This window comes from Schistocerca americana, chromosome 4 (genome assembly GCF_021461395.2).
Source record: "Schistocerca americana isolate TAMUIC-IGC-003095 chromosome 4, iqSchAmer2.1, whole genome shotgun sequence".
NCBI classification, from domain to species: Eukaryota; Metazoa; Arthropoda; class Insecta; order Orthoptera; family Acrididae; genus Schistocerca; species Schistocerca americana.
This window is the reverse complement of record NC_060122.1, coordinates 632,987,074-633,008,287: the sequence shown is the minus strand read 5'-3', so window position 1 is coordinate 633,008,287 and position 21,214 is coordinate 632,987,074. Positions and strand designations below refer to the sequence as shown.

The 21,214-nt window shown below is 36.6% G+C and overlaps 1 protein-coding gene across 3 annotated transcripts in view; it reads right to left on the bottom strand.

The window, feature by feature from the left end:
* The window catches only part of LOC124612910, a 106,960-nt gene extending 86,017 nt beyond the window's left edge, over positions 1-20,943 (bottom strand). Inside the window, exons 1-3 of one of the 3 annotated variants that reach the window (XM_047141396.1) lie at positions 20,719-20,943; positions 13,521-13,725; positions 1,681-1,885 (exon numbers count right to left, since the gene is read on the bottom strand). In XM_047141396.1, coding sequence (XP_046997352.1) covers positions 1,681-1,885; positions 13,521-13,695 — 380 coding nt within the window. In that variant the 5' untranslated portion in view covers positions 13,696-13,725; positions 20,719-20,943. Of the gene's footprint in view, positions 1-1,680; positions 1,886-13,520; positions 13,726-20,002; positions 20,227-20,718 lie in introns of those variants that run through there. The other 2 variants (XM_047141398.1, XM_047141397.1) reach the window with 2 other exon arrangements.
* Positions 20,944-21,214: the final 271 nt, after the last annotated feature.

The window sequence follows — 21,214 nt, the reverse complement described above, 5'->3', positions numbered from 1 at the left end:
TGATCGATTACAAACCAAAGAGATGCCAAAGTTTTTGGGAGCTTAAAATGTTTCACACACAAAGCATCCACACTGATACCACCCACTCTGACCACGGGATCTCTCCATGGGCAACACCCAGCCACAGCAAGAACTGTCTGGCAAGGTAGCCATTACCAAGAGTTCTGATGCTCCAGAATGAAGAACAACCAATCCTAGGCATACATGAGGAGGCAATAGTTTAGGTACCAGAAGTGTGATCCCTGTGTTGTCAGTGGGCTCAGCCAGATGGGGACATAATAGCCCCACTACACGGATTGGCTACACTTCCTGGGAAACTAACGGGACCGAAGGGGTGGGGTGGGAGGGGGAGGAGGAGGGAGGGACAGACTATAATGGGACAAGATGATGGGAAGGAGAGAGAGGAATCCATGTTTTAGATGCTAGAGGAGGAGTTGTTCCCCAAATGGCTTACACTAAAGACAGAAAATTTAGAAGTGGAGATCACACCCCAAGGAGGGACCAAAAATGCCAAAAGGATGACAGAATAGGCAAGATGAACAAAATCACAAGGAATACAGAGAACAAGGTGGATAGCCATCTCAACATAAATGAAAGCAATAAAAATAAAGAATGAGGCAAGGTGGGGGCATAGGAGAAGGCAGAAGGATGGGAGGGAGGGAAAGGAAACCCATGTGGGAGAGCAAAAGCAGCCTGGGAAGGAAGAATGGACCAGAATAACTCAGGACCCTGCATGTGGTATGCACGAACTCACAAAAGGACCAGGAGTGGGGGGCGTTTTTGGACAGATAGTGCAATAATGTTTCTTTTAGCATTTTCCAAATTCTGTTATTAAACCATGGTGAGTCTTTTCCATCTGTAATCTAAGTACTTGGCACATACTTTTCCCAAGCCTGATTTACGATCAGTTTAAACTCTTCACATAATTCTTCTGCGCCCGTCATATTTGAACTAACTGATGTCCAGTCATTGTCTAAGTGGGATGGTAACACCTGTTTATCTGCTCTTTCCTCCTTCATTGCTTTGTGAATTTTACCAACCACTGTTAGTATGACAACATGGACACTGTTGATAAGATTGGGCCTTTTTGTAGCTACACAGTTTAAAATATTTCCACTCTTTGTGGATTGTTGAATTAACTGGTCATAACAGCTTTCAGAAAATGTGTTGACAGTCACTAAACAAGGCTTACTGATTGTACCACCTAAAGTCCATCTATAGAAGTTCCAGACTACACTCAACAGGTTAAAGTTGCCTCTAACTAATTTAGTGTAATTGGGGTAGTCCCTCACTAATGAGCTCGGCAGTTCTTTTAATGGTTCTACAACTGTTTCACCAGAATCAAGTGATTGATGAAAAACAACCAACAATTAACTTGAGTTCACATATGCTGGTTACATGTGAGCAGATTACTTTGCAGTAGGAGTATTTCAACATTGATAAATAATATTTTCACAGATTGCAATAAGCGTGAGTAATGTGTCCATAGTTCTGATAGAAAGGATTCTGAAAGGTTATGTGATTGAAGACTGCAAAATCTGGGACATTTTTTTCACCTAAGAGAGTTTGGAAACAAAAGACTACTGTAGGGAAATCAGGGTGTATGGGAACCCTACGAAGGAAATAGGGAAGATCACTTACTGGAACAACAACAACAACAACAACGAAACTTTCACTTACTCCAAGAGTGAGCGACACGATAAGGGCTGGTGCTCCATTTCTTCGGGTTGCATTTCAAGAGCTTCCTGTAAAGCTGCTGCCTCCTCTGCAAGAACTGCCATATTTCGTGGGTGATTTATGGCTGATGCATCATCCACCAGAGCATTCTCATATTTTGCTATGTGTGTGAGATCTGTTTTGCCTCTATTTGCATTAGAGTTTTTAGCTGAAAACCAAAAACACTGTTATTCTGATGGGACCACAAAATTACATATTGCATTTATCAATTTTAAAATGACAACAATTAGATCTGCTTTAGCAGGTAATAAAGAACAAGAAAAATGCAAACAATATTACCATGGAAGAGTGAACACCGAGTGGTAGAACTTGGATCTGGATAGTAGGGATGCAAGAACAACTGAATGGGGATGTGCAAAAAGCAGGAAACTGTTTACTACCAACATTTTAATGTGTTGTTGTGATCTTCAGTCACTTTAATAAGTGATCAAAATGTGTTAATATGTGAAAATTTCAGCACACTACCAAAATGGTGTGTTATTTATTACAATTAATAATAATTATTAGGGATGATAACTATTGACTGTTAACCCCATAGATACAATAATAGTGAAAACAATTATTAACTGTTCAGAACTCTCAAAACGGATGAGTAGTATCAATGAAAAACAATGTTACAATTTACACAGATGTGACTTGCGTGTGACAGGATCTTTTGCTCCATCCCTCATGTTCATCTGATAAGCAACCTTTTAATCATCATTTATTTTCGTCAGTGCAAAAATGTGACTGGAAAAAATTTCATCAGGATCACCACATTCACTATAACCACAAATACAGCAAGCAGGATGTGATGGCCCTTTTTAATTGCTATCCATTCCATAATAAAGCAATAGAGCACACAGTAACCAAAACTCAGGAGTAATGTGGAAAAGCAACTGAATTCATCAGGAATAAAACCATGAAGTTTTTAATGATTTTAGTTGTATGGGCATTAGGCTGTGGCCTACAGCATATTTCTTCGTAACAAAATGAGGGTAATGGAATGTAATCAAATTTGATCAGGTGATGCCAATAGAATTAGATTAGATGAGAAACAAACTAGTAAATAAGTTTTGCTATTTAGCAGTGAAAAAATAGCAGATGACAGATGTACAGAGGATATAAAATGCAGGGCAGTAACAGCAAGAAGAGCAATATGTTAATGTCAAACATAGAATTTGTTTTAGACAGTTTTTTTTTTTTTCAAAGTATTTGCCTAGAAAGCGGTTATATGCAAATGAAATGCCAGTGAAACTGTACAGATAAGAGGGTCTACAAGATTCTGGAGAAAAAAATAAGGGGGGGAGGGGGGGGGGGGGGGGGGAAGAGAGAGAGAGAGAGAGAGAGAGAGAGAGAGAGAGAGAGAGAAGAGTATATGGGGAACCTAAAAAAGGATTACTAATTTGACTTTGGGACAAAAGAGCTTAATGCCACATCTTCAGTAAAGGAAGGTCTAGGTCTCTAGGACATATCCTAAGACATCATGAAACAGGTACGAGGTAATGGAGGGAGGTGTGTACATGGCATGTACAAAGGGACAGGATGGGATAGGGCAAAAATTGTGTAGATTGTCCCAGGCTTGACTACAAGAGGCAGGGTCAAAGGAATGTGGGGTGCAGTACTTATCCAGAGATGATGAGGCTTGCACAGAAGAGACTAGCTTGGAGAGCCGCATGGACCATTCTTTTGACTACAAACCACGACAACTCTTCCATATTCTCCAGACTTAATTCTCAGTTTGTTTTACAAAAAAAGTTCTTTCACAGATCTGAATAATGCATGTACTGACAACCATTACGTAAAAGTACAACAATATTTAACCTCTCAAGTAGGCGTGCCATTTTTTATAACATGAGTGGGGGCATGGTGTATTTTGTACACATGTAAAAAACAGCTATCTTTATGTTACCAAAGTAAACATTTACGAGCAAAATCACAGTTTAATCTTAGTTCAAGTAAAGAAAAATAAACACACACTATATGAGCTAAATCACTGTTTAATTAAACAATAAAGAAATAAACTTTAATTACACTACTCTGTTGCCATGTAGAAGTCTTACCCCCACAGTGATTACCCACTTTAAGCATTAAACAGCACAGCTGCCTCAGACCCCAGTTGACAGCTTAATTGCTAATGATATTGCAGACAACTGCCTCATTGTGGGATTGTGCTTCTAGCTTGGAACCTGCATCATTCTCTTGCAGGGACTGTAAATTTTTTTCTCAACTAGCTTGCTGTTTATTTTACATTACCGCTGCTTTCTTGGACATAAGACAGTTTAGCTTGTCACTATGTTAGCTGAAGCAATAATGAATGAACACATATGGGCTGACAATTGTAAATCAACAACTGATGGAATAGTACAAGACGTTATCTGTGTTTGGTGCACTTTATGCATAGGTGTGCCTGTTCAAGGTTTAATACCTAGAAAACAATAATCACATTTCCATAACGGTGACAAGTGAGCGTGCTTCAGTAGTTGTGTGTTAATGCTTGGCAGCAAACCACTGTGTGTATAGTGTCCTATTTGATGCTGCAAACCGCTAGGGAAACAGTAGTTTGACCAATATTTGGGGTCAGTATGTTAATGGTTGTCTTATGTTTACCATTTACTGTCTCAGTGTATTTCTCATTTGAGTTTAAAGATTTTTTCACATCTCATGTAATTCTGTTGTTGAGGTGATATGTACATTAAAAATTGCTTATTATATTTATTTTGAATCTGTCATTAGATATGGGATAATTTTCTGGCGAAGTTCGAGTACTGAATCTCAAATATGAAACTGCAAAAGAGAATTGTCAGATACATGTGTACTGCACAAGAAACAGAGTCTGGTCGCCCATTATTTCGGAAATTACATATCCTAACTGTTCCCTCCACGTAGATTAGATTAATACTTGTTCCATAGATCATGAATACGACACTTCGTAATGATGTGGAACATGTCAGGTTAATAAAAGATGTCTGTACAAGATATTACATTACACAAAATATTGCACGACACTAATGTTTAAGTTGTTTTTTTTCCCCATTAATTTATATCTAAAAATTCAGCCAATGAGTAGAAGGAGTTGTCATCTAGAAATTCTTTTAATTAATTTTTAAATGTTAGTTGGCTATCTGTCAGGCTTTTGATGCTGTTTGGTAGGTGACCAAAGACTTTTGTGGCAGCATAATTTACCCCTTTCTGTGCCAAAGTCAGATTTAACCCTGCAGAGTGAAGATCATCCTTTCTCCTGGTGTTATAGCTATGCACACTGCTATTACTTTTGAACTGGGTTGGATTATTAACAACAAATTTCATAAGTGAATATATATACTGTGAGGTTACTGTGAGGATCCCTAGATCCTTAAATAGATGTCTGCAGGATGACCGTGGGTGGGCTCCAGCAATTATTCTGATTACATGTTTTTGAGCAATGAATACTTTTCTACTCAACGATGAATTACCCCAGAATATGATGCCATACGAAAGCAGTGAATGAAAGTAGGCATAGTAAGCTAATTTACTGAGATTCTTATCACCAAAATTTGCAATAATCCTAATAGAATATGTAGCCGAACTCAGACATTTCAGCAGACCATCAATGTGTTGCTTCCAGTTTAACCTCTCATCAGTGGACACACCTAAAAATTTTGAAAATTCTACCTTAGTTACAAACTTCTGTTCAAAGTCTATATTTATTACTGGAGTTGTGCCATTTACTGTGTGGAACTGTATATACTGTGTTTTATCAAAATTTAAAGAGAGTGTTTGCTGAGAACCACTTAATAATTTTGTGAAAAACATCATTTACAATTACATCACTTAGTTCTTGGTTTTTGGATGTTATTACTATACTTGTATCATCAGCAAAAAGAACTAACTTTACATCTTCATCAGTGTGGAATGGTAAGTCATTAATGTATATCAAGACAATAAAGGACCTAAGACCGAACCCTGTGGGACCCCGTACTTGATAGCCCCCCAGTTCGAGGAAGCAGCTGTTGTTTTAACATTACATGAACCACTTATTTCAACTTTCTGCATTCTTCCAGTTAAGTATGAATTAAACCATTTGTGCACTGCCCCACTCAAACCATAATGACTTAGCTTATCTAAAAGAATTTCATGATTTACACAATCAAAGGCCTTTGAGAGATCACAAAAAATACCAATGGGTGATGTCCGGTTATTCAGAGCATTTAATATTCGATCAGTGAAAGCGTATATAGCATTTTCTGTTGAAAAGCCTTTCTGAAAACCAAACTGACATTTTGTTAGTACTTTATTTTTACAAATATGTGAGGCTACTCTTGAATACATTACTTTCTCAAAAATTTTTGATAGAGCTATCAGAAGAGAGATTGGACGGTAGTTGTTGACATCCGACATGTCCCCCTTTTTATGCAATGGTTTTACAATGGCATATTTCAGTCTATCGGGGAAAAAACCCTGCTCCAAAGAGCTATTACATACATGGCTGAGAATCCTACTTATCTGTGGAGAACAAGCTTTAAGTACCTTGCTGGAAATGCCATCAATTCCGTAAGAGCTTTTACTTTTCAGTGAGTTTATTGTTTTACTGATTTCAGAGGGAGAGGTTAATGGAATTACAGTTGTATCAAACTGCACAGGTATGGCCTCTTCTATTAGTAGCCTTGCCTCTTCTAGTGAAGATCTAGATCCTATTTTCTCCACAACATTTAAAAAATGATTATTGAAAATACTTTCAATTTCTGATTGTTTGTTAGCACACTTGTCATTCAGTTTTATGCCACTAAAGTCTTCCTGTGCTCTTGGTTGCCCTGTTTCCCTTTCAATAATATTCCAAATTGCTTAAATTTTATTATCAGAGTTACTGATCTCAGACATGATACACATGCTTCTGGACTTTTTAATAACTTTTCTTGGTAACGCACAATAGTTTTTATAATATTGAACAATTTTGGGGGCAGTACTCCCTCTTGCTGTTAGATACAGCTCTCTTTTACGGTTGCAAGATATTCTTATTCCTTTAGTTAGCCAAGGTTTTTTATATGTTTTCTTGGAATTATGTTTAACTATTTTCTTGGGAAAACAATTTTCAAATACCCTTAAAAATATGTTGTGAAATAAGTTATATTTCAAGTTTGCATCGGGTTCCTTATACACTTCATCCCAGTCTAGCTGCTGTAGGCTTTCCCTAAAGTTTGCAATATTTATATTGTTAATTGAACGCACTGCTTTGAAAGTCTGATTTGATATACTGCATGGCGCTATGTCATGTATTGTAACTAGCTGTGCACCATAATCTGAAAGACCATTCTCAACAGGATAAGCATTTATGTCCTTAAACTTATCTTGGTCTATAAAAAAGTTATCTATCAACGTACTGCTGTTCTTTGCTATCCGAGTTATGAAATTATAATCTTCCTACACAGCAGACAAAAATTATTTGAGGAGAATCATTTTAACCATACATATTACACACAAAACAAAAATAATGTTATGCTAGCCACACTCCAGTTGAAATTATATGCACAGACTCCACAATGTAGGGGGACAACAATACACAACAAGTTAATGGGCAAAAATATATTTAATAGGAAGCTAGAAATTTTAGAAAAGAGGCTATAGCAGATTCTGTCGGCAAAATAGTACTATTCAATAGACGAATTCATAGAGGATGAAATGATAATTTGAGCAAGGGGAAATTAAGTATATATATCAAAATTGTATTATTATTATTATTATTTCCTTCACTTTCTCAGACATTAAGTCCGGTTAAAAATGGAGTGACGCGGACCTTGATCAAGCGTCACTTCCTTTTAACTGTACGGTATGTGTTATATTGCATTTAGGAACTTCGGGTAATTGAACACGTATCAATAATTACGGATTTCTGTAGTTGTATATATATGTTTGGATGTAGCTGTATTGCATTGATGTACTGGTGGATATTGTGTGTATGACTCCTGTATGTCAACTTTATCCTGATGCCACATGTCTTTGACTTCCTCAGCCAGTTGGATGTATTTTTCAATTTTTTCTCCTGTTTTCTTTTGTATATTTGTTGTATTGGGTATGGATATTTCGATTAGTTGTGTTAATTTCTTCTTTTTATTGGTGAGTATGATGTCAGGTTTCTTATGTGGCATTGTTTTATCTGTTATAATGGTTCTGTTCCAGTATAATTTGTATTCATCATTCTCCAGTACATTTTGTGGTGTATACTTGTATGTAGGAACGTGTTGTTTTAAAAGTTTATGTTGTAAGGCAAGCTGTTGATGTATTATTTTTGCGACATTGTCATGTCTTCTGGGGTATTCTGTATTTGCTAGTATTGTACATCCACTTGTGATGTGATGTACTGTTTCTATTTGTTGTTTACAAAGTCTGCATTTATCCGTTGTGGTATTGGGATCTTTAATAATATGCTTGCTGTAATACCTGGTGTTTATTGTTTGATCCTGTATTGCAATCATGAATCCTTCTGTCTCACTGTATATATTGCCTTTTCTTAGCCATGTGTTGGATGCGTCTTTATCGATGTGTGGCTGTGTTAGATGATACGGGTGCTTGCCATGTAGTGTTTTCTTTTTCCAATTTACTTTCTTCGTATCTGTTGATGTTATGTGATCTAAAGGGTTGTAGAAGTGATTATGAAATTGCAGTGGTGTAGCCGATGTATTTATATGAGTGATTGCTTTGTGTATTTTGCTAGTTTCTGCTCGTTCTATAAAGAATTTTCTTAAATTGTCTACCATAATGTAGGTTTTTTATGTCGATAAATCCCCTTCCTCCTTCCTTTCTGCTTAATGTGAATCTTTTAGTTGCTGAATGTATGTGATGTATTCTATATTTGTGGCATTGTGATCGTGTAAGTGTATTGAGTGCTTCTAGGTCTGTGTTACTCCATTTCACTACGCCAAATGAGTAGGTCAATATTGCTATAGCGTAAGTATTTATAGCTTTTGTCTTGTTTCCTTGCTGTCAATTCTGATTTTTATTAGTCTTTGTCTATATTTTTCTTTTAGTTCTCCTTTAATATTTGTATTATCTATTCCTATTTTTTGTCTGTATCCTAGATATTTATAGGTATCTGTTTTTTCCATCGCTTCTATGCAGTCGCTGTGGTTATCCAATATGTAATCTTCTTGTTTAGTGTGTTTTCCCTTGACTATGCTATTTTTCTTACATTTGTCTGTTCCAAAGGACCATATTTATATCATTGCTGAATACTTCTGTTATCTTTAGTAATTGGTTGAGTTGTTGATTTGTTGCTACCAGTTGTTTTAGATCATCCATGTATAGCTGATGTGTGATTTTGTGTGGATATGTTCCAGTAATATAGTATCCATAATTTGTATTATTTAGCATGTTGGATAGTGGGTTCAGAGCAAGGCAGAACCAGAAAGGACTTAATGAGTCTCCTTGGTATATTCTACGCTTAATCTGTATTGACTGTGATGTGATATTATTTGCATTTGTTTGGATATTAAGTGTGGTTTTCCAATTTTTCATTACTATGTTTAGGAACTGTATCAATTTAGGATCTACTTTGTATATTTCCAATATTTGTAGTAACCATGAGTGGGGTACACTACCAAAAGATTTTTGGTAATCAATGTATGCATAGTGTAGCGACCTCTGTTTGGTTTTAGCTTGATATGTCACCTCTGCATCTATTATCAGTTGCTCTTTACATCCTCGTGCTCCTTTGCAACAGCCTTTTTGTTCTTCATTTATAATTTTGTTCTGTGTTGTACGTGTCATTAATTTCTGTGTAATGACTGAAGTTAATATTTTGTATATTGTTGGTAGGCATGTTATGGGGCGATATTTAACTGGGTTTGCTGTGTCTGCTTGATCTTTAGGTTTCAGATAAGTTATTCCATGTGTAAGTGTATCAGGGAATGTGTATGGTTCTGCAATGTAACTGTTAAATAATTTAGTTAGATGTGAATGTGTTGAGGTGAATTTCTTTAGCCAGAAATTTGCTATTTTATCTTTTCTAGGGGCTTTCCAATTGTGAGTAGAATTAATTGCTTGGGTGACTTCATGTTGCAAAATTATCACTTCGGGCATTTGTGGTATCATCTTGTATGTATCTGTTTCTGCTTGTCTCCACCGTGCATGCCTGTTATGTTGTACCGGATTTGACCATATGTTGCTCCAGAAGTGTTCCATGTCTCTTATGTTTGGTGGATTGTCTATTTTAATGTGTGTGTTATCTATTGTCTGGTAAAATTTCTTTTGGTTTGTGTTGAATGTTTGGTTTTGTTTCCTTCTATTTTCACTTTTTTTGTATCTTCTAAGTCGTTTGGCCAATGCTTGTAATTTCTGCTTCTTTTCATCTAATTGCTCTATCTTCTTGTTGTGAGATTTTACCTAACCTTTTTCGTTTTCTTTCTGACATTTCATTTCTTATAAATTGTGTTAGCTGTCCGATGTCTTTTCTCAGTTTTTCTATTCCGATCTGTAGCCTGTGTTGCCATGCTGGTTTTGTGGGTTTCTTCTGTGTGTTGGTTGGTTCTGATCTCTGCCTAGCGTGTATATTTAGTGTAGTGAGTGCTCCTATATAAACCAGTAGTTTTAACTCTTCCATAGTTGTGTTTTCATTTATTTTGTTGTGTATGATTGTGTTGATAGTTTTTATTGTTGTATCGACTTGTGGGTTATTTGGCTGTCTATGCAAGAATGGCCTAATGTCTGTATTTGTGTCTTTGTATTCTATATATGTCAGCTGAAATTTTTCTTCTATATCTAACATGTGTGTGACTTCGTGTTCTATTTGTGCTTGTTCTGGTGGCTGTCTTAAGATTTCGTTTTCCTCCGACTGTTTAATTGATGCGTGTTGTTCTTTGTTTGTTTGCTCTGGGATGTTTGAGTCCATTACTGCATTTTCTTCTTCTTCTGATTGCACATTATTTTGTTCCTGTATTTGTTGTACTTTTTGTTTGATGTTTTCTAATTCTGACTGGGGTATCCTGTTATTTTTGATTATTATACGGATCTGATCAGCTAGTCGTTGTTCTGTTAAAATTTTTAATTCTGGGTATCTGGTAATAAATGTTGTGTATACTTGTGATCTGTATCCAGTTGTATTGGTTCCTAGGTTTGTTGCTTGGTAACAACAGAACATGAGGTGTCGATTAACTTCATCTGACCATCTCATCCTCTGTCTCTGTTTTCCTTCTAGGGTGGTTCCAGGAAACATATCCTGCAAAACACCTCTATTTGGATTTGAATCATTTTCCAGTTGGCTAGCAGTGTCGTTACCATTGTGGGCGGGCATAGGGTTCAAGCGTCGTCCCCGACCATGACGGCGCTTGTCCGAGGCTTCTTTAGTTCTGTCCTGAACCAACTAATCACACTAAAGGGGGGTTAGCCCTATTGGTGGTTTGTTCCTTTCGTCACCTTTTACGACTGGCAGAACATACCGGAGGCCTATTCTTTTCCCGGACCTCCACGGGATTATTATTATTATTATTATTATTATTATTATTATTATTATTATTATGCTGTTCATTAACATCATCTGTTCTTTGTTTATGGTGAAATTTTACCGCAGTAAGACTTTTCTCTTGTACATGAATCAAATGATTTTGATGAAGTACTTTATGACATTCATTGTCACACTGGGCAGTGTTCACTGGAGTATACTATATGACTACACCTACTGCCTCAGTGCCCATGCCATCTAGATTCTTCCCCCGTCACCAGCTTCCCTGAACTGCACAACATATCTTCCATTCACAAATCTCCATGTTGCCTCATGTTTTCACTAATAATTACGTCTGTTAACTGACTGACACATTTATAGAGCTTACAATTATGATCCCTGGAATTTGCAGGTAAGTACTTTTCCAGCACCATAACTCGCTACGTTAACTGTTCAGTGACTATTTGCTAGCTAAAAGTACTCTTGTAAAATAAGGACATTTATTTATTTATCCATCCTTAGACAACATATAGTGTGTCGAAGTCATCAGTGAATGTACAAATTATGGGATGAAGTCTAAATATTTTCTTAGCAAATGCCATTTACATTGTTTAATAAGCATAGGTATTTTGATGAACTAACATACATAAATACAAAGCCTTGCATACATATTACATAAATGAATAAAGATAATTTATACTGTTTAAATATACTAGGTGCATTGATATGGAACTAGCAGACATAAATAAATAGGCAGAAGTGTATAATATATAAATGAAAAAAATGATGTCAGGTGTAAGTAATTTACCCAAAAATTTCTGTATTTATTTGCTCATTTTGCATTTAACACTGTTATAATTGTTAAAAAGGGAAATCAAGACAAATGCTGAGAACATTTTGAGTGGAACCACATTTCTTGTGCAGTATAATAGGGTAAATTCACTTCAGAAATAATGTCTCCTTTTTATAAACCGTTTCTTAGTTTTTCAGCAGTAAGGGATGGACATACGACATTTGTGTATTCTGTCTTTATCTGCAAGATTTTTGGGTTAATGATGCCAGTTATTAGCGGTGGAAAAAATAGCCATTTATCACTGTTTTTTCCTTGTCTCTGAATCGAACATTTACCTGTAAGCAAACTGTAATATTGTTTAAATCTGGACAGTCATTATATGTCTAATATCGTTAGTATGATCGATCGGCAAATGAAGCACTACTAACTTGTAAGTTATGTTCCACAAAGCATGATGAGAGAGTACAAAGGAATTGTGCAATTCCACACGACCGCTATGACCTGTGACTTAAAGAGAGTTGTGGTGTGCAACGCCACTACAGCACGCAGTTTTTGAGTTGGTTGTGTTTGTACATGTCGTGTTGTTATATCTGATGATGCCCTCTGGTGGTGGATGTGAATGTGCTGAGCTTAATGTGTGGTATTGGGTTTATTTGAGTTTTCACTGTCATCGTGCTAACACGGTTTTGAGTCTAGATAGTTAGTGCGATAACATAGGTTGTGGAAGTATTTTCGGTGAGTTATTAAGGTTTTCTATTTGTTGACATGTTTGGAATTTTTGTTAGGTCATTAGGTTGGTGTTTGTTGTGCAGAAAGAAGTCTAACTTTTTTAATTGTTATTTTGGTACGTATGGATAAGACTGAAAGATTTTTAAGTCTTGTGCTGGATATGTTAGGTGTCATGTTTGTGGCAACAACTTGGGAGATTTATGAGAGTTTTGAGCTGATCGTTTTGGATCCATTTCTGGAAATTGTAGCTGTTAATTTTTTTGTATCAACAGCTGCAGTTGAGCTATATATGTCCCATTCCCCTGTAGTAGCTCTCTCTCTCTCTCTCTCTCTCTCTCTCTCTCTCTCTCTCTCTCTCTCTCTCTCTCTCTCTCTCTCTCTCTCTCTTTTTGTGGTTGAGCAATATAGGTCACAGGAAATGTTCGATTCTTGTGGTTTTGTTAATGTAGCGGAATTCTGTAGTTTAAATTTTTTTAGATATTATTTGTTTTGGAATGGTGCAGCATTTTATTATTGCTGTATATTTAGCTTGACCCTGCCATATACCCCCAATTTTCTGTGGTTGTCCCGTTAGTTCCATTTCACTTTTGGAAACGTTATTGTGTCATTTTTAATTTTGTTCGCATCTGTCTGTGTGTGTATGTAGTGACGTCATTGTTGTCATTTTGTGTACACTGGAACTAGCCATTTCCACCACACTGATGATGCCATGGGTCAAAGCAGTCGCGTGGAATCTGATGCTTCTGTGAAGACCAACATTAAAATTAAATATTAGTGATTTGCTGAAGTTTATCAAAAAACTAAACTGATTTTGCTAAATATGTCATGTATGCTTGAAGCACATGGAGCAGGAGCAGCAGAACAACTCACCAATTTCTGTCAATGCTTGTAAGATGAGTACATCAGCTTTAGTGCATTGTACCTTGGACTGTATTGTGTTTATTTCAAACTCTAGTGAAACGCTGTCATGGACATTTGCTGCTCCAACAGGAAAATTATCCACTTTCACTGAAATTTCTGCAAGCACTTTCTGTAAGTAGTCCATGTCCTCTTCCCACGGCAAGTACTCCACAGCCTGAACATCAGAAACACTACTTGCCACCAATCTGTTTGTGACAGTTACTAAAAGATACAATACAGATATGCAAACACAAAATCTGGCAAGATCTGCTTAAAATGTGATTAATTTTCTAGACTTATATAGGAAATATAGTAAAGAAAATATCTCTGGATTACAAACAGCTGTTCCACACACAATCGAACAATAGAAACTCCAGGTAGAAGTAACAACAATGCAGGAAGAGACAGATTGCTACTTATTGTAAACAAGAAACGTTAAGTTGCAGACACGCACAATTATGCATGCATGAGGTGAGGTGTGCTTGCTTGTGTGTATTTCTCTTTTACTGACGAAGGCTGTGGATGAAAGCTTTATGTAAGTATCTTACTTCAACCTGTCTGCAGCTTAATGTCTTCTTTATGGTATTCCACACATACGGCTAACAAATACTTAAAGACATCAAATCCAAAAAGCAACAAAAGCCCTCAGTTTGTATCTCAGTAAGCTGAGCTGTTGTTCATTTACAGTGATGTTGTAAATATGTCCCTCCAAAAAGGAAGGTAAGGCAATACTAATTCAACATCTCAAGAGTTTAGTGCTAAACAGAATGACTTCAGGGTAGCTTACAAACTTTTTAATATTTACTATATAAAAGACTAACACATTATACTTAACCAACTTTAAAGTGTCCAAGGACAGTACAGGCATAATGCATATCACTTCATGTACGGAGTTGCCTTCATAGTATATCATAGTCTCTGATGTTATTGAATTTAGCATATGTTAAAATTCAGGCTTACATAAAAAACCTGCCTTGAGATACAGGCCTCCAAGGACAATGCTGTGAACACCATTTTGAAGATGCAAATTTCGGAATTTTTTTTTAAATGCTGTATCTCTAACCAGTTCTAGATATTTTGTTAGAGGTGTTTTTTATTTGAAAGATAATTGCTTTATGATTACAATGATATCCGCTGTTTGGACACATAACTGTCAAAGTTCTTTTACTATTGCCTTTTGAATTTTTTCCTATAATTTAAAGAAATTTTTTTTTTTCAAACATTCTGATCCAGAAAAGTTAGATTTTTTCTGTTGATTAGTACCATGCAGTACTATATTCTCTGTAAAGGAGAGCTTCCATTATTAAGCTGGACAGGTTTTATTTTATTTTTTTTAAATTTTTTAACTTTCAAGGGTAATGCATGTCTTCACTGAAGTTGTTTCTTACTAATTTCTTTCTTACAATGTTTTTTTGTATTGTCTTTGTTGCAGTTATTTCTTTTCACTTTCCTTGTTGCAGTTATTTCTTACACTTTGTTGTAGTTTTATGTCAGTTTCTTTGTCAGGGTTGTTCATGGCAGGTTTCTGTATTGTAGTTGTTCAGTGCTAATTTGTTTACTGAAGAGTCTTGTCTTCTGACTGGGGTCACAGGAAAGTGAAGTGTGCTGACTATTTCTCCCATGGTGCAGATTTTGCATAAATAGAGCAAGAATTAAATATCCTGAATCAGTCAACTACAGAGGTAGGTGTTAGTTCTGTTAAGAAACTGTGGTCAGTGAAGTCAAATCATCATAAGCTTGATGCATCATGAAAGTGCACAGAAATTACTAAAGCTATGGATTAATACACTTCAGCAAAACTGGCCACACTCTTCAAAGTAGAAATTCCATCTTCAGAAGAAAATGAACCAAAGCACTCTTGCACCTCCTGCCAGGAATTTTTCACAAATATCAGTTCAGCTGTTGAATACTGACCATCTTCCAGTGAAAAGGTGCTAGTTTTAACTATTACTCCAGAGACATTTTCAAAGAAAACAATTTTGAACCACGTTCCATCAGAATCAAAGTACATGGTAGACAAATCAAGAAATGTAAGGTCCGTAAAAGGAATTTTCGGAAGACCAGAACCCTGTTATGGTCATCCTGTAGAAGCAGCTCAAGTTCAAATAGTGGAAGATAAATGGGATTGTTCTCGCCAGAGTGCCAACAAATAAGACACTAACTGCAGCAGTCGAAGGTCAAAAATTTGTGAAAGTGAAGAGGTACACGACTCTCAGTGTTAAAGAAACTTTTGCATATTATAAGAGCAACTATACAACTTCACTCACTGAAAGATCAAAATTTTATGCACTGTGACCTAAGTGGATAGTTCCACACCTACCTAGAGATGTCTGTTTATATGTGCACTGCGTGAATTTTGATCTTTGTGTGGTAACTTTAGCATGTGACATGACACCTTGGGCATGTGAAGTCATTAGCAGTCTGTGACGTAAAGCGAGACACTTGTTTGTTTCCAGAATGTGGTGACTGCCCTGGAAAGGGAGGACTGTCTTTACCGATACTTGGCCTGGAAGACATAGCAGATAACTCTGCAGAAATTACATATGCGACATGGGAGGAAAATAAATGAATTAAGAAAACTGTTGCCTTCGACAGTATCATTGATGAACTTTGTAATTGCTCAGTGAAAGCAGTAACACACCAGCACTTGAAGAAGTTGTTACAACAACACATTGCAGAAGTGAAAGTTTGTGTAAAGGCTGAAGTACTAAGTTTGGTGCTTCGCTGTTATTTTGCTGACAACTGGTCTGCAATTATTCCACAAGAAGTACAAGGATATCATTGGAGTAATGACCAGGTTTCAATTTTTTTCAGGAGCGACATATTTTCAAAACAAGACCACGAGTGTTGCAGTTATGACACAGGGCATGACTCTGCACACGCTTCGCTAGCAATGCGCAAAATTCTTCAACTGCAAACAGGGGCAAAGAAGATCATTATCATTTCTGATGGCACTCCTAGTCATTTTGAAAATCATTGCCAGCTGTTTGAATTGAGTAAGTCGCTTGTGCCAACTGACTGGATGTGCAGTGGCTACTGGTCACGGGAAGGGGCCTTGTGATGGTGTAGGCGGCCTGCTGGAGCACCATGCTACAAAACAATCTTTCCAGACCAAATACAGCTGCGATTCAGAATGCAAAGGATTTTATGAGAGTTGTGAAATCTTACACATCCACAGCCTTCATTCTTCATTCTTTTGTCCAAAGAGGAAATCGAAGAATTCCATGAGCAGAAAAATGAAGAATGGTCCAAACAAACTACTTCTGTGAAAGGAATTCAGAAGACACACTTTGGACTAAAAGTGATGGGCGAACTCATACTGCACACATTTTAAAAAGCAAGAAAGAAGAAACTTCGTTCATTCAGCCAACACCTCAGAAACAGCAGGATAATATCCAGATTCACAACCTGGCAAGGGGTGTGTGGGTGTGTGAGAGAGAGAGAGAGAGAGAGAGAGAGAGAGAGAGAGAGAGAGAGAGAGAGAGAGAGAGAGAGAGAGAGAGAGAGACTGGTGGATGGCAGATATAATAGACACCAGTTATAAGCTAAATGAACTTATATTGAACTTTATACTACCACATGGGCCAGCTGCTGGATAAAGGTTTCAAGCTGAAGGACAGCAACAATGCCATCAGTGCTCACATCCTGTTCACAATGTTTTGAAGATTGTGAGTACTCCAATTCCTATTGGTTCAACAGGAAGGCATCCCTCTACATCAAAGGAAGATACTGAAGCAGTGGAATACATTTTTAGTTGATAGACTGGCTAATTTCAGTACAAAACCAAGTACACAGAAGCTTTTTTTATAGTCTTTGGACCTTTCACATACATTTTGGAACCATTTAAAATGCTTGGAAAAAATGAGTCTCTTACTCATCTTACAAAACTAAAATCATGTTAAACAAGGCTAGGTGATTTTTATGAGCTTGTTATGTGATAATGTAATAAAACATGTTTTACGTATAGCAAAAATTTCTATTGTTTATAAAACCTAAAAGTGGAAGCTCTCCTTTTCAGCTAATGTAGAACTATATGGCACTAATCAACAGGAAAAAAAAAAGGTTCCAAAATTTTATGGCTAGACATTTCTGGAATTTTTTTTATTATAATTTTCGGAATGCTACAGTGAAAGAACTTTGACAGGTTAAGTCCAAATGGAGGATTTCTTTGTAATCATAAATCAATTTCCTTTAAAATAAAAAAAAAATACAACAAAATATCTAGAACTGTTGCAGAGATACAGAATTTTAAAATTTTTTCCAAAATTCGCATCTTCAAAATGATATGCGCAGTGTCATCTTGGGAGGGCTTTATCCCTGAGCAGAATTTTTTTTTTTTTGAGAAAACAAAAAAAATACATGTTCCTTACTTAGTCCTCCTTTTAACACATGGTAAATTTAAAAACATCCAAGACTATGAAGGTAAGATTTTTTCCTAACCTGCCTGAATTGATATGGCATATGCCTACAGCTTTCTGCATCGAAGCCATGGAAAGTAGAATAACTAGGTCAATGCTAATAACACATTCTCAAGAAATATTTGTCATAACAAAATATAGGCCCATCATAATCTACAAACAGTACAATACAAAAGGCATTTGGAATACGACATACGATTATCCGAGCTCCAGGTATCTAAGAAGAATAACACAGACATTACCTATACTATTTGTGAACAACAGATCTAAAAAACACCTTTATGAAGAGCTGTGCCCGATTAGATAGTAAAAACTAAACTAAACTCCGTCTGAACGGCCCACCTGTCCAACCAGCTGCTGTGTCATCCTCAGCTCACAGACATCACTTGATGCAGATACACAGGGGCAATGTGGTCAGCACACCACTCTCCTGGTTGTATGTCAGTTTACGAGACCAGAGCAGCTACTTCTCAATCAAGTAGCTCCTCAATTTGCCTCACATGGGCTGAGTGGACCCCCACTTGCTAACAGCACTCAGCAGACAGGATGGTCACTCATTCAAGTGCTAGCCCAGCCCAGCCCGACTTTGGTGATCTGCTGCATGGCCATTTGACAGTTAGATAGTCGGCTATACTAATAATATTGATTTTTAGCTTCAGTTTATGTTTATTTAAATTTACTATGGGTTTTGACTGACATGCTATCACTGGATGGAGTTTTCTGTTTACACCTTTTAATGTATTTATGACATGCAAAAATTGTGTGTTTTTGGCTAACAATACGCATACCTAAAGATTGCACATTTGGGAACTAATGGTGAAAAACTGTTAAATATAGTATCGAAATAAGTTTACCACATTTATATATATGAATACAGAATGTACATACTGTTTAACTGAACAGATGTATTCACTGTATGTTGCTACAGCATACCAAACATTTGTGACTACATGCTTAAGAATGGAAAGTTGGGAGTTCAGATCTAACAATAAGATGTTATGTGGCACAAGAATAGTTTTGAAAATACAAAAAACTGCAATGAAACACAATTTTTCCATTGCCAAGATGGACCTCTAACAATTGTATGTAGGAATGAAAGGGTGAGCTGAAGCTACCAGTACCAAACATCAGCTTCAGCCTGTAATGCAGTGACTGTATTGCCCCATATGCATCGACAGGAAGAGAATAGCACAAGGACAATATTTCTTGAGTCCATATTGATTACTGGACTGCAAGTTTGGGTGGCAGACTTATCTGTAGCATAGCTCAATGCCTACCTAAGTTAGAAAGGTGATAATTTGATCAAAACCTGGTGAGGGGGTACTGATGATCTCAGTTAACCTGACTGAATACGAAAGTTCAATGGCCTGTCAATGATGAGGTCATTAGTGAACAACCACAAGCTGGAAAAGCAAATTCACTGCACCCTTTTCAAAAGAACCCTCCAGTCACATGCCTAACCAATTTAGGCAAACCATAAAAGCTCACTGCACGACCTCCTTGTTACAGGTGCAAGCCAAATCTCGCCACATAGTATCACTACTAGTAACCAACTACAGCAATCTATCTTCTGAAAGCTGCACAGTCAGTGTTGCTCAACAGTTTCTCTACTTGGTAAGCGTCTGTATTTTTCATAAAATTGTTTATTTGTGTCATGAATTTAAATTGCCACATTGATGAGGAAAACTATTTCTGACATGTAGCAAAATATTTAACTTGCAGAGATTCAACAACAGCATAAAATAAGGCACTTATACGAACTACCAGGGCATTTTTGTCATGAAAACAACATATTAAAGAAAAGAACTCCAGAAAGAATTAATTTCTAAGTAGTATAAAGCAAACATCTGACAACGAAGGCATGTGAAGGAACTAACATGTGACACGAAAGTCCCATATATTAACTACACGGTGCCAGTGGTCGGACTGTATTGCCCAAAATAACAAGGCATGTTTCTTAAAATTAAGCCAATACAGTTACTATTATAACAACAGCTCCACGAATGAAATGCACATTTTTATGAGTAAACCTACGTTTTGTTGTCACGTTAGGTTTAAAAGATCCCAAGCTTCCAACCAACACAGTCAGTGGGAGATGTCCTTTTCTGATATACCATACATGCCAGAAGTTTTGCTTCAGTCTATCTCTGTTATTTTACATCAGTGGGCTCGTTTGTTGCAGGAAAATTAATTTTTTTTTTTATCCACAGTGATGCAGAGTTCAAGTCTCATGTTTAAAATTTGAAAACTGTTCCACTCGATCTGTAAAGTTTTGAACGCATATATTTACTAATTGCTTCATTGTGAAACGAATATAAAAATAATGTGTTCTTCGACTTGTTAGATAGACCTACATCTCAAACTATTAAATAAATACACGTCGTTACTTACAAATGTTTTTGCGATGGCAATGATATACGTCGCAAACTTTAACCAATGTACAGTTCATTAACACAACTTTCCTAGTTGTATGTGAACACGTCAACTATAAACACAATAACCATCACCATTGCGTTTCACCTAAATGTGAATTGCTGTGTGGCACTCGTCCGAATTTCGCATAAAACATTCACCTCAGCATCTTTCTATAGACGCTACATTCCGAGTTAGCAACATTTGACCTCAACCCAGTATAAAACTAATTTTAAAATCGTTTCAACTTTTCTTTATTTTGGAAGGAGACCACATGCAAAAATTGAGTAACAACGTATCAATTAAAATTCGGGCAACTAAACAAAAGAAGATTTTACCTTATTGAACGCTAATCCTCTTTATACCGTCTCTGTATGCTAATGGCTCAAACAATAGTACTAAAGTCAAGAGCTCATGCAATCGCCACTATTATTGATATTACTTTGACACATTACACAGCACAAACATTCAATATTTCAAATCAAAAGCGCCGCACCAAATTAAGCAAAGTTGTTATAACTACGTGACGACGAGGTGTCTACCAACATTACAGAAATTTGAAAATAACAGGACACAGGGGCAATACGCCCAAGCTGGGCAAGCAAAGACCCATAACGCAGTTAAGGTCTTATAACTGGAGCTAAAACCGGACAACTAAAAAATGTATTATTATTATTATTATTATTCACAAGACATACATTATAGCTGCTACAACAGGAAGCATGCATTTATTTAATACGATAATTTCTGTTAATGCTGTGAATCCAGCAATTTCTTTGCTGGTTATATTTTGAAGTTAAACTTCTTCTCTGTCTTCACAACTTTAACAAGTTC